The sequence below is a fragment of the Lepidochelys olivacea genome (assembly GCF_965140295.1).
Source record: "Lepidochelys olivacea isolate rLepOli2 genome assembly, chromosome: 1".
Classification (NCBI taxonomy): domain Eukaryota; kingdom Metazoa; phylum Chordata; order Testudines; family Cheloniidae; genus Lepidochelys; species Lepidochelys olivacea.
Genome location: NC_140411.1, coordinates 220951775 through 220966868, shown reverse-complemented (window position 1 = coordinate 220966868; position 15094 = coordinate 220951775). Strand labels below are relative to the sequence as shown.

Here is a 15094-nt window from a genome sequence, read left to right as displayed (position 1 = left end):
CTAAAGAAAATACTTCAGTGTTCTATAGTAACGGCCTACTTCATTGCAGTGCTGTAAGATGTAGTACTTTGGACCATTACTGCAGAGTACTGTAGACTTGATTTTATTAAAGGCATGTTTCTTCTTGCACAGGTATGATATACATTTTGCCCTGCAGAGGGAATGCAGGAGCTACTGCAGAGCTAGGTATAGTCCTGCCTTTGGATTTATACCTGTCCTGCAGGATATTGCCAATGAATACCTTGAGTTCCCATTCCAAAAGGCACTACTTTCTTGCAGGAGAGTTAGAATTTTAAGGTGCCAAGATCGTAACAAATGTGGTATTTGCTTTACTCCACCCAAAGGACTGCATACGTGGGCTGCTTCTAGTGATGTGCATCCTGTTTCCCTTCATAGCACGATTCTAGGGTGAATGCATGATTTCCATTCACATAGCCTCTGAACATCTTGGTTTTCCTCATTTCTGCTCGTCTTGAAGCTTTGATTGACACAGTGGGAAAAGATTCACTAACAGATCACTTTGCTTCCTATTCTCTAGGACTGCCTTAAAGCCTGCCAAGAACAGATTGAGTCGGTGCTAGTAAGCAACCTTAGGCAAGTCCAGCAGCAGCAACAGCAAAGCAATCCTTCAAAGATGGTGGATGAACTGGACCAGGCCAGCACTCCCACAGATGTGAGAGACATCAACCTGTGAGGACGTCAGCCCAGACAGTCATGCTTGCTCCCCCTGCTCCCCCCCCTTTTTTAGAGTGAAATCTTTTTTTTAATCTGCTCCCACATAGAACGTATTTAAAGCTCTTTTAGATACAAAACAAAAAAAATGAGTAATTTAAAAAAGCATTTGGTGCCTGTGATGTTCTACAGAAGGGAATCCCACGATATATTTGATAATTGCTGTTTGATTATGTATCAGTGATATTAAGTGCTTATAAAAGCATAAAAAGTAGCTAGATAAATGTAAGCCTGCATTTGTGGGAACAAAGTAGAGTATACTTTTTTGTGCGTGCATTATGACCTAGTGCATACACACCCTTTTTTAAACTTAAGAAAGGAATTGTGTGTGTGATGTTATGGCTTGACTAGATTGCAAAGCAATAGAATTAAGGGGTTAGGGCAAAGTGGGAAAAGATCCCTGAAGTGATTGAACCATTTTGGATGCAGAAGAGATTTGCTGATCTATCACCTCTGTTATTAGTCAGAACTGTTTGTTGGATCTCTGTAAGTTAGTTTTGTTTACTCTTGCTGTCTGTGGTAGCTGCTACCTAAGAAAGAAGATGCTTTATTTTGCCAGCCGGAAGAGCAGGTGTTTCTTTGCCCGCCCCCTCCCCCCCTCGCCCCCCACCACTGCTTCCTACTTTTCCTCCAGAAAAATGGTTCATTCTAAACACAACAGCATCTTTGGCTTAAAGCTGATCCTGCTATCCAGCAGTGGTCCAAGCCAAAGTATAGAATGCTTGCATTAGATGGCAGAAATATACAGATTACAAATGACCTGTCAACAAATCAGACCACCTCAGAACTTTGGATTCCTAGATGCAGTGGATCATCTGTGAAAAAGCATTATATTCATTCACAATGCTAATGCAACACGTCAATGTTAACTTTTGGCAGCTCCTTAGTTTGGTGTAAAGGCAATTAAATGATGCTCTGCCCATCTTCCTTTTTAACATATCCTCACTGTGTTAAAGAAGATGTGATTTCCTTTGATCCCCCCTCTCCCTCCAGAAAACACATTTTCCAGATTTTTATAACTTTACTGGTCCACAGTTAGCATTATTATAAACCATTTCATTCGAAAAGCACTTTGAAAATTGTTCCTAAGGGATAAATGAGATGGTTTATGACAATTGTGCTGAGCAAAAAAAAAAAAAAAAAAAAAAAAGCAGCAATGCATATAGCTTTTAATAGTCAATATTTTCCAGTATCTGATGTACTTTGCTAGTTCTGGTGTTGCTGGAAATTCCAACACCTGCTTCGGATGACATTCCTGTCACAACATTCCGGATGAAAGTCTGACAATTCTGTGTATTGTTCAGTGTCAGAAGGATCTTAATACCACCCGCATGCTTATATATGGACAATGAAAGAAAATTGCTGGTGCAAAAGACACAAATGGTAAACATCAAGGTGCGTGACTTTGATTTTTATTACAAAGGTGTATTCAGTGTACTTGAATTTATTTTTCCTGCTCCATCTGTAAAGAAGAGGCATTTAGATGGCAAAGGAGATGGGGCAATTTTTTTTTTTTTTTGCACAATTGTATTAACAGATTGCAAATATACAGTTTGAAGCTGTTGGATGAAATGTTAATGTTTGCATTTTTTTAAAGATAAAAATCCAGAAAGAACATGCTACTTTGAAGAATATTTTATGAATGGACTCTGCCATATTTGGCTAGATGAGGGTAGAAAATGGAGTAAGAATCTAAGGGGTTTATTTTGTTTGGTTTTTTTTTTTTTGCGCTGCTAAGAAGCTATGATTTGTTTCATTCTTATTCACATTAACAGTACTTAGCTGTATTGTTTCACTGAGTGTGCTGCTATTTTATAAACATTTTTATAATATATTATTTTACTGCTTAAATTTCAAATCCTGAAGTAGACGGTTAAGTGGAGATAAGATGAGTTGTTAGATTTACTGGAAATGCCCTGTACAGTTGTTTTCTAATAGCGTGCTCATGATTTTTTTTTTATTTTATTTTATTTTATTTTTCTGATCACATCCTGCAAAGACAGTATATTTACCTCAGGTTTACTGGACAAAAAAGGTTCCCATTTTCACAATACCTCACAATTTTACAGTTCTTTCCGCTGGGAGCCTCATGGAATGGTCAGTGCAAAAGGCAGCCAAAGCCTGTGTTTTGGTGAGCAAAGCACAGTTGCTTCAGTTGTGTAGGGGAACAGTTGTAGATTGCAGGGACATTGGGCTCCCGTTTGGTCTTAGGTGTCCATTTCATAGTGGAAAAAATACATTAACATGAGGGATCCGTTCAGCAAAGATTTCTGCACGTATAGGTCTCAATCCTGGAAGCACTTAAGACCTGATTCTCCACTGTATGTCACCTTATTTAGTCATTTGTATTTGTGCAAAATGAGTATCTTGTGGATATTAAAATGTTACCTCAGACATAAGTAGAAAATTCTGGTTTGGGAGCATTTTACGCTTACTTTGCCCCGATGCAAATGATTACTCAAGGAGCTGGACAGTGAACTTTGAACCTTTGCTACCTAGTGTAATGCTTTACTACCATAAGTAATCCCACAAGGCTAGATCATGACTTTGTGGTTGTCTGCATTGTTAAGCTGCCCCTAGAGCAGTCCAGAAAACAGATTGTGACCCCTGAAGTCACAGTCCCCTCCTGGTCTCCTGTCTACTTCAAAAAGGGAATAAACTGCACCAGGTCTATACTCGGTGCAGCATATGCATCACAATGCACCAGTGCAGCTACATGGCTGGCCACATTGAGGGTGGGGGAGCTGGGGCTCTCCCCCTTTCTACCCACCTGCGTAGGGAGGGGGCTGTCCAGCTGTGTGGTGCCTGCTTCCTTGCCCACGATGCTGCCTGTCATACTGCTAGTTAGCCACACCATGATTTGGCATATAGAAATCAATGGGGCTACTTGTGGTAGTAAGCACTTAGCTCAATAGTGTTTGTGGAATCAGGCCCTTAATTTGCAGTGGATTTAGAAATAATCAGCCCAGTACTTTTGTAATACTCAAAGGGAGTTTTACCTGAGTATGGACTACAGGATTAGGCCCAACAGTCTTCTCTCAGTGGCTGGGTATCAAAGGACAAAACAAATGGTCTTAAAGTAATACTGCCAGGCTTTTTGAGCCCCAGATTTTACATGCTTTTAACACTGCATATTATAACGGAAAACACCTTTTTGTTAGGGCTATGTTCAGTGTTCTCAATGAAAACAGAAAACATAGCTCCAGTTCCCACAAATTCCTTTGGAGGGCACTCCAGGCAATTTCAGCTGTGTGTCCATGCAAAGGTGTTTGCAGCATCAGGCCCTGAGATATTTGAGATTTTTGTATTTTGTTTCAATTTTCTGAAATCAGTCCAATTTTGCAAAACAGCCAACGTCCTGCAAAATGTTAGGTATTTTGCTTAAAAAGATAGAGCAAGTGAAAACAGTAAAATTTTCACTCTAAAATGGCCATATAATTAAACAGAAACCTTGACATTTTCCAAATTGTGGAATTTAGTTCTTACAAAGATAAACATTTTCACATTAAAAACATGAAATTTAGCAGGTTCTGGTACAAAAAAACTCATATTATGAAAAAATCATGGAAAGTGAGATTCCCCCCCAAAAATCTGCACAGCCCTGCTCCTTATAAGATCTTACTGTGACATATAGAACTTTCATATGGACATATACCAAAGTGATTTATGGACTGGACCAAATTTTGTGCTGACTTGTGCCCTTAAAACGCCCTTGATTTTAGAGGAGCTGTATATGTGTAAGTCAACATAGTATTTGGCCACTATGTTTGTGGAGATCACTTCACCTACTTCTGGTCTGGAACACAGCAGTCGTGTGCCAGCAACACTAAAAAACTGTTTGTAGAACTGAAACTGTTAGGAGAGAATGTAGGCCAGCAGAATGGAACATAATTACCCAACGCTGGAATTTGGCAAGGACAGCAAGGTTAAGAATTGTGAAAAGTATCATAGGACTTTTAAGAACCACAATGGTCAGGACCTTGGTTTTCATTTCATTCAAAAAACAGCACTTTCCGAAGTACAATTCCTTCTAGCACCATGCTAGGCATTGGCTCGCTATGGACTCAGAAGGAAGAGTGCTGTCTGCTGAATCACTAGCACCATTTCCTGCAGTGCATACGTTTTCCTTGAAAGGTTCATCACTAAGGCCTCTCTCCTGCAATCAGATCTGTGCAAGCAGTCTCTTGTACCCATGTGGAGCCCAAATGACTTCTGTGGAACTCAGTGCAGGCACTGAAGTCCACTTGTGCTGATCTGATTACAGGAGTGAGATGTAAATGTGAAATTCCCTATGTTATGGAGGGCTAACTGCCTTTCTGTACCCCGTGTAGTGCAGAGAGGAGTCTTCACGTCATCTTGGAATAGGCCAGCTTGAAGAGAGTTCTGGGGACAGGAAAGTGAATACACAGATTAGTTTCCAAAAAGGGATGTGGAGAAGCTACATAGGAGCTTTTGGCTTGTCAGTAGATTAGGGATGAATTTCATCCCCCTCACTCCAGGTTTGTGCCCTGCATATAGCACAATTACTCAGGCATTATGCAGTCATGGGCGAATTTCACCCGAAAGAACCTGATAGATTATAACTCAGAGCCTTATCCTGCAAAAACCTGTGCATGTGAGAACTTCACCCGTATGAGTACTCCCATTGACAATGGGACTACTGGAAAATTATTCAGGGGTATATGTGTTTGTTGAATCAAGTCCTCACTGCATTACCATGTAGCGTTAGTTTTTTGTTTGTACCTTAGTATTCCTTTAAAAACTGCCTCTGAGCATGATATAGTTAAATAACGTAGTCCTTTATTTTGTGTAAAGCTGACACATAAAAAGTACAGTTGGAGCCCACATGCACAATTTATTTCATAGGATCTACACTGTGTGCAGTCATTTTTAACAAATACATTTGATGCTCTAGTGGTGTAGTAAAAAATAAACAATTACTATGTGGTTAGAATCAAGAGGGCATTTACTATTATAATACAGAGCACTCAAAGTATGTAAAATCTGGGTCCTAACAACTTGACAATATCACTTAAAATGAAAACTATCGTACGTTTTGCACAATTTTCATTTCAAACTGAGGACAAGAAAGTCAACATTGGTTTGTTGTTGTTTTTTTGTCTGGCATCAAAAACTGCTATCTCAAAGCACCAGTGTGTGATTTTTTTCAAATACCATAATCCAGCCTTTTTCTCTACAGCCCACTTTGAAAAAAGTGCCTTGCAGATTGTACCTTCCCAGATCTTTGATATAGTATGGCAAATATTTGTCATTTTTAGTGGAATATTTGGTTTTTCTATCTATCTTCTGTCTTAGGTACTTATATGGTCCCCATCACTATAGTATCTGAGTGCCTCACAATCTTTAATGTATACATGCTCCTAATACCCCTGTGAGGTAGGGAAGTGCTATTATCCCAACCTAATGCTGCTGGTCTTTGCTTGAATAATTGGACAGCTCAAAAGTTCCCAGCAACTCACCCGGCCACTGGATTTTTTCCACTATGTGTATTACCATGTTATCATGTACCTCAGAAATCACTCTCAGTTGCACAGTTTCTGTTCTCAAACTTTTTTTTTTTTTGCTTTAATGAGTGTGATGCCATATCAAGTCAAAGTTATCCTCTCACAATGTGCTCTTTAAGAGGTGTGGATGTTTATATGGTCAGGGGATGCTAGAGAGTGCGGTAGTAGACATGATCAGTGTAAACAAAAAGTATTTAGAAAGTATGTGAGATTGTTTTTTGATGGATAAGATTCTGATAAAGTGTAGTCTCGATTACCTTTTAAAAGGTTGTCTCTGTTCAGTGTTAAGTCATTTTTATTAATAACCTGTTGTTTTGACTAGTTTAAAGATGGTTTTAAGAAATGTGTTTTGGCGGGATTAGGTATGCTGTATGGACAATAAACTCACCTTGACCTGAACTGCCTGTCCTGTTTTTAGTCATTCAGCATGAAAATCCTGTAAAAAGAGGTGCATTTCTAGAGCCCAGTACTCTTTTCATAAATTGTTCTCCACAGCAAAGCAACTTATGTAGGTAAACTGTACATGTAAAATGGCTCCCCATATTTAACTGAGTGTCATGGTAAAATAGACCTACTTTAAAAGTTAGCTTATTAGTCAAGACTTACAGCCAGACTCTGTTATGTTTCTCTCATGGAAAGGTCCTGTAGTATTTGATAGAGGTAAAACCACACAAAAAAAGTGGGTTTTAAGAGTTCTTTGGGGTCTACAGACATTTCTCTAAAAACGTATATAATTTATTGGAAAAAGAAAACCTTTCTGTATGTTTTCCAAACCAGCCTATAGAATTCTATCTATAGCAGTTTATTTAATTCTCTACTCATTTCTATAAGGTGTTTTTAAAAAACAAGAAAAACCTACAGAAAACTTAAGTTCTATTGGACTTTTCCATAAATACTGTGCAAAATTTGGGGGGAAAGAAAGAAAAAAAAAGGCTTTGTGTTGGACAAAGACATGGAGAATTTGAGGAGAAATGGGCTTCCAGGCAACAAATCTCCTGCTTCAGACTTTGGGCAGGAGAACTGACCACAACCTTCTGAGGTTCCACCACCTCCTTCACACTCACATGCAGGGTTTTAAGCTCATGGATACATACTGTAAGCTGACCATTCCTTCCCATTCACTTGTGTGGTGTGACCACAGTGTCCCTTCTCCCCCACTCCACAGTGCCTTATTAAAGAGACACTGCAAAGACTTCATGATCTCTGAGTGGCCTTTACACTGCCTATTCAGTAAAAACAGCAGGCCAAATTATCTGCTGGCATACCTTCATTGACTTCACTGGAGTTACACCTGCTAATGGCAGGAGTGAATTCGGCTCAGCATTTCAGGTCTCGTTTGCCCATAAGGAGGATCAAGATTCATCACTAAATGAGGAACCACTTGTGACGGGATCCCCGGGGTACAGCCTGGAACTGTGGGCCCCCTTAACTCTCCAACTTGGGCTATCTCTCACAATGCTTTGCCAGTGACAAGCAGCAAACCCCTCCAGACGCTGTTATCCCTCAGCCACCAGCATGCAGAGGCACACCCAGCTAAATTGCATGAATGCTCTCCAAGCCACTCATGAACTATATACACAGGGAAACACTAGCAATTCTCCCAAGCCGCCAGCCTTGCACCCCAGAAATATACCATGTTACACTGCTCAAGACCATTTCTTGAACAGTGCAAGCTCATTAATTAGTTTGCCACTTTGTCAAAGGAAAGTGGACATGCACCAGGCTTCGTAATCTGAGCAGATTCCCCAAGCACTTTAGACAAACTCACTGGTAAGGATAAAACATTACATTAAGTTTATTAATCTCAGAAAGATACATTTTAATTGATTATAAGTGTTAGGCAGATCAGAGGTAGTTATGAAAATAAAAAGTAAACATGCATTCTAAATCCTAAACTTTTAGACTAAGCAAGAGTTGAATCAAACAGCTTTTTCCACCCCACTGGATGTTGCAGGTAGGTTACAGTTCTTAATACACAGGAAAAATTTCCTTCTCAGCCTGGGACCAGTCTCAGTTCAAAGTCTTTTTCTTCCCAGTGTTCTTGTCGTCTTCAGCAGAGGGGGCGTGGAGAAAGATAATCGCATGATGCCCCTGCACCTTATTTTGTACTCTCAATACATGTCCTGGTGGGCCTTGCTGAGTCACAGAGTGGAGCAATCCTCATTGTGTGCTGCACAACTGTCTGTTAGGCCTTGTCCACACCACAAAGTTTTGCCTGCAAAAGTTATGCCACTTTAATTAAAGTGCTTTAATTAAAATAGCTATTGCATGTCCACAGTATGCGCCTTATGTTGGTGGAGCACATCTACACTAGCAGCTCTTGCAAAGACACAGAGCAGTACACTGTGGGTTGCTATCCCACTATGCAGCTGGCCTCAAGGTGCTTTGGGAAGGGTTTGCAATGCCTCATGGGGAATGTATAGTGTCACATGATGCAGGTTTCTTGAGAGTGGTGGTGCGGGATGGGGTCGGGACAGCAGGCTGATGGACCTATCCTGAGACATCAGCTCCTGGCTCTGCTCTGCACAGCAGTCTTTCCCCCCATCCTGGCAGAAGCAATCCACTCTACCTGCCTGTCTGGGTTTTACCACCAAAAGTAGCTTTGTAGTGTGTACACGTACACTGTTTTGTAGTATAACTGTAGCAAAACTTTGTAGTATAGAGAAGGCCTTACTGAATTGTAGATCTCTTGTTTACAATTCCCCTGCTGGTCATGGGTTTTTCAACACCTGCCTGGGTGTGGGTCACCTCCTTTGCTGTCACTGGAGAACTAGCAGTGGGTGATTCCCAAACTCACAACATATTTCAATAATAACCATATAGCAACATCTCATAACTTCATATTACACTAACAATATACATATTTTGACAGAACGGTGAGGTTCAGCAGATTATGACCTTTCATATGGTATCTTACATGGTATGCTTTGTTAGAAATATCACAACCACATAGGAATGATGAATATGGGGGTTACAGGGTGCTACTTTGAAGTACAGTGTCACACCACTATAAAGAGATCTTTTGTCAGCTGGTTAAACTGCATTTCAGACAACTTGCACAATGTCTGGTTTTAGTCCATGCAGCTCAATACATATCACCATTAAGCCTCAGATCGGAAACAAGCTAAGGGTTGTTTTTATAACTTGCATTTATGTATTCAAACTGCAGCTTAAAGAGATGCTTTATGCCTTCAATTTAGGGTTTGGGGGCTTGATTCTGCTCTCACACTAGTGTGCAGTACATGAGCAGTAACAGTTGAAACGTCTATAGTTACACTAATATAAACCAGTGTGAGATCAGAATCAGGACCTTTCTGTTTTTTAAAGAGAGAGTTTATCAAACCTATAGTAACAAAAAAGGCTATTTTTCTTTTTTTAAATTTTAACAAACATGTTTATAAAAATAATGTATTTGCAATCTAAACAAATGAGTGCCTGAGATCTAAAAAATGAAATTCACTAGACACTGACCAGTTTACTTTCTTCTTCTAGCTGAGTGAAGTGCTAAAAATCAGGAAACAGCTTTAGTACTTCAGGGCATGTGAAACCATTATGATCCCCTTCCCCAAATGTAGGCAACACCTGACCATCAGGATCACATCACTTTGCACAAGGACAGCCTAAGGATTTTAGGGAGGGATAGGATAGTGAGCTGATTCATTGGGACATATTTCAAACTTAACTGACTAATTTTACATTTTAAAAAATTGTGGAGAGGAAGGCAAGAATGCTTTAGCATCGCAATGAGTAAGAGGATTCCAGTTGCTTCTGCCTTTCAGTCCCAGTGATTGGATTATATCCGTTTATATTTTCAAGCAATAATTACCTGGACTAGAAACTTGATTTTATTTTTAAAAAATCAAGGCAGAGATTTTTCTTTTATGTTTTTTGTTTTCCTAAATCATGGAGGGCAGTCCTAGTACTTGCTGTAGAGTTTTTTCAAACACTCCTACTGCTGGTGGTATGTTTCTCAACACAGCATCTAACCATCTGTGTACTCCTCCCTTCATGCTGCTCCAACGGAACCAAAGCAAGGGTACTTCTGAACACCATTATACACCCTTTTCTTTTTCAAGTAAAAATGAAAAACTTTGAGCATGTATCAGATATGCAAACAATGAGGATGAAATTCTGTCCCCATTGAAGTCACTGGGAGTTTTGCCCTTGACTTCAATGAGACCAGGCTTTCATCCATAGCAGTGCTTCTCAAGCTATCTGATGTGGGGGACTGGCAAATTTTTTCCCCAATGTGCGCGCAGACCGGCAGCCGATGGCTCGCAGACTGGGACTGGTCCGTGGACCACCACTTTGAGTAGCACTGATCCATAGGACCCAATTTGTCCTGCACTTTAAGCTACCATTTACACTAATGAATGCAAAGTGAATGTAAAACACCAGTTAAAACCTACAGGGAGGGGAAGGCTTGCAAACTACTCAGGGCCTTGTGTGTTTCTGGATTCTGTTGCTGTAGAATTTGATGCAGAATTGTGCTCTGAACTAAGCTTTCGTTTAAAAAAGGGAGTGTAGGAGAAAAGAAAAACATGGGCCTGATCATACCCCACCTATAGGGAGTTGGTAAGTCTGTAGTCTTCCCCTCTCCCACTCCCAGTGAGTTTCCTCTGCATTCTTCCATCCGTGTGGAAATACTAATGCAGAGAAAAAGTGAAGTGTGGTTCATAAACAGTGTGGATATGCAAGATCTATCTGTAGCTCTGATCCCACTCCTTTGCAGAATTGCTCTACTGGATTTGCACTTCCAGCGGCTTCCTTGGCTGTGTCTACTCTTAGGACGTCACTTAAAGGACTGCATGGAGCAGATTGCAGAAGTGTGACAGAGTCTCTGGCTATATCACATTTCTAGGGTAAAGTGCTGGGCATGGAAGGACTGGGAAAGGAAGGACAAGCATTCACTTTTGCCTTGCTCCCGTCCCAACCTTCCAACTCTTCTCTTGCCTGCCCCACTCTTTTCTTGGAGTGCCCACTGCTTTCCTCAGTCCACAACATGGATACTGAGGGGAAGGGATTATCAGAGGCAGCTGAACCACCACTTCCATGCAGGAAGTGGGAGATCCACACAGATCAGAGACATTCTGGTCCTTACAATTGAAAAGAAAACCTTCCAAGCATGAGCCAATTTTAACCTGATGTATTGATATCTTAGAAACAATAGCGCTGAGACATGTGTGAATTCCCCCATTCTTCTTGGTAGGATGCTAAACCTGCAGCATAACAATGACAGATAAAGCCCTTTCTTTATATTTATTCATATTATAATAGTGCCTAGAGGTGCCAACCAAAATCAAGGCCTCACTGTGCTGGATAGTGTACAAACACATAGTAAGCAACAGCCCTCAGAGAGCTCCCCAGTTGAATGCACCAATTGTGCAAAGATTTACGCACATGCTTAACTTTACATATGTGAGTAATCCCACTCTGTCAATGGGACTTCTCACATGTAAAGCACTTGTGTAAATCACTGTGGGATTGGGGCCTAAATAGACAACATAGACAGAAGGTGGGAAAAAGGAAGTATTTTTAGTTCTGCTGTTAAATGGGGATGTAACATGGAGAGATTAAGGCCCTGATCATGCAATTGACAGCATGGAGAGGCACTTCTGCACCCATGTGAAGTCACTTGCAGGACTGCTCCTTAAATCATGAACTGGAGCACAGTGGTACTACAGCTGTACAAGGTTATACCATAGTATTCTCTGCTCTGTTTCACAAAACCAAAGCAGGCGACCTGGCATCAAGGGAGTGGGGAAATAGGCTATGCTCCAATTCGCTAGCCCCAGAGTACAGAAGCTACTGAACCAGTTCCCCTAGATAAGAGAAACTATTTAACCCAAGGATTTGGGTGTCCCTTGAGACCTAGAGAAGCCTGGTTGTATTGTATTTACCTTATATCACCATAATATACAGTAAAAAGAAAAGGAGTACTTGTGGCACCTTAGAGACTAACCAATTTATTAGAGCATAAGCTTTCGTGAGCTACAGCTCACTTCCTCAGATGCATATCGGTATGCATCTGAGGAAGTGAGCTGTAGCTCACGAAAGCTTATGCTCTAATAAATTGGTTAGTCTCTAAGGTGCCACAAGTACTCCTTTTCTTTTTGCGAATACAGACTAACACGGCTGTTACTCTGAAACCTATAATATACAGTATTTCTAAAAATGATCCCCTCACTTTTCTTTACATCATATGGAGCTTATGAGGGGCAGATGGGGGTTCTTCAAAGATAGCTCACATTTTAGCTGTATGTAGGTCAAGCCACTCAGAATCACAGAAATGTAGGACTGGAAGGGACCTCAATGGGACATCTAGTCCAGTCTCCTGCACTCAAATAAGACTAAATATTATCTAGACCATCCCTAACATATTTGTCTAACATGTTCTTTAAAACCTTAAACAACAGAAATTCCACAACTTCCCTACGTAATTTGTTCTAGTGCTTAACTACCCTCACAAATAGGAAATTTTTCCTAATATCTAACCTAAATTTCCATTGCTGCAATTTAAACCCATGATCACCCTCCTCTTTATAACAGTCTTGTACATACTTGAAGACTGTTATCATGTTCCCCTCCATCTTCTCTTTTATAGACTAAACAAACCCAGTGTTTTCAGTCTCTTCTTGTAGGTCATGTTTTCTAGACCTATACTCATTTTTGCTGTTCTCCTCTGGACCTTCTCCAATTTGTCCACATCTTTCCTAAACTGTGGTGCCCAGAAATGGACACAGTACTCCACTTGAGGTCTTATCAGTGCTGAGTAGAGTGGAAGGATTACGTCTTGTGTCTAGTGTACAACACTCCTGCTAATACAACCCAGAATGACGTTTGCTTTTGTCTGCAACAGTGTTATATTGTTGACTCATATTTAGTTTGTGATCCACTGTCACCCCCAGATCCTTTTCTACAGTACTTCTTCCTAGGCAGTCATTCCTATTTTGTATTTGTGCAACTGGTTATTCCTTCCTAAGTTTAGTACTTTGCATTTGTCTTGTTGAATTTCATTCTTTTTATTTCAGACCATTTCTCCAGTTTGTCAAGATCATCTGAGTTCTCATTCTGTCCTCCAAAGCACTGCAACCCATCCCAGCTTGCTATCGTCTGCAAACTTTATAAGTGTACTCTCTATGTCATTATCCAAATTATTTATGAAGATATTGAGTAGAATTGGACCCTGTGGGACCCCACTCCATATGCCCTACCACTTGAATGAAGCATTGATAGCTATTCTCTGAGTATGGTTTTCAAACTAGTTGGACCCACTTTACAATGTGTTTGTCTAGGCTACATTTCCATAGTTTGCTTATGAGAAGGTCATGTGAGACAATAGCAAAAGCCTTGGTAAAGGCATGATATAGCGCATCTACTGCTCCCCCCATCCACAAACTTTGTTACCCTATCAAAGGATATTAGGTTGGTTTTTGACAAATCCATGTTTGCTCTTAATTATAACCTTATTTTCTTCCAGGTGCTTACAGACTTGGTTGATTATTTGCTTCATTCTTTCCAGATACCAAAGTTAAGATGACTGGGTTGTCCTTGTTCCCCCTTTTCTAGCTAGCTACTATATTTGCCCTTTTCCAGTCCTCTGAGATCTCTCCTGTCCTCCACAAGTTCTAAAAGATAATAGCTAAGAGCTCAGAGATCTCTTCAGCAAGTTCCTTATGTATTCTAGGATGTATTTTGTCAGGCCCTGCCAACTTGAACACAGCTGACTTGTCTAAGGCCTTGTCTACACTGCTACTTTACAGCGCTGAAACTTTCTCACTCAGGGGTGTGAAAAAAACACACCCCTGAGCGATGCAAGTTTCAGCACTCTAAAGTGGCAGTGTAGATAGTACACCAGCGCTGGGAGCTGCAATCCCAGTGCTGGGAGCTACTCCCCTCGTGGGGGTGGGTTTTTCTCCCAGCGCTAGTGCCGCGACTACACAGGGGCAGCACTTTAACGCTGGTAGCGAAGACATACCTTAAGTAATTCTTAACTTGTTCTTTCTCTATTTTAGTCTCAGTTCTTACTCCATTTACACTGATGTTCACTGTATTAGTCATCTGATGACTGCAAACCTTCTGGTGAAAAATGAAACAAAAAAGGCATTTAATACTTTGGCCATTACTGCATTTTCTGTCATTGTCTTTTACCTCATTGAGTAACGGCCCTACTCTGGCCTTGGTCATCTTCTTTCTTCTAAAGTATTTGTAAAATGTGGGGGGGGGTTATTACCCTTTATGTCTTTAGCTAGTTTAATCTCATTTTGTGTCTTGGCCTTTCTGATTTTTTTCTCTACATGTTTATGTTGTTATTTTTTCAATATTCATCCTTCGTAATTTGACATAGTTTCCACTTTTTATATGACTCTTCTTTGTTTTCAGGTTGAAGATAAGCCAGGGTGGTCTCTTACTATACCTCCTATCTTTCCAACGCATTGGGATAGTTTGCTCTTGCGCTCTTAAAATTGTCTCTAAAAAATTGTCAACTCTCTTGAACTCTTTTTTCCCTTAGATTTGCTTCCCAGGGAATCTTACCTACCAATTCTCTGAGTTTGTTAAAGTCTGCCTTCTTGAAGTCCATTGTCTTTTTTTCTGCTGTTTTCCCTCCTACTGTTCCTTAAAATCATGAACACTATCATTTCTTGATCACTTTCACCCAAGCTGCCTTCTACCTTCAAAATCTCAACCAATTCCTCCCTATTTGTCAGAATCAAATCTAGAACAACCTCTCCCCTAGTCGCTTTCTCCACCTTCTGTAATAAAATGTTGTCACCAATGGATTCCAAGAACTTGCTGGTTAATCTGTGCCCTGCTGTATTATTTTCCCAACAGATATC

At 40.4% G+C, this 15094-nt stretch overlaps 1 protein-coding gene across 1 annotated transcript in view; it reads left to right on the top strand.

The window, feature by feature from the left end:
- Positions 1-6648, top strand: part of CCND2 (cyclin D2) — a 55404-nt gene extending 48756 nt beyond the window's left edge. The window contains exon 5 of the mRNA XM_084627535.1: positions 539-6648. Within this exon, the coding sequence (XP_084483661.1) occupies positions 539-694 (156 nt within the window). The 3' untranslated portion in view covers positions 695-6648. The remainder of the gene's footprint in view (positions 1-538) is intronic.
- Positions 6649-15094: the final 8446 nt, after the last annotated feature.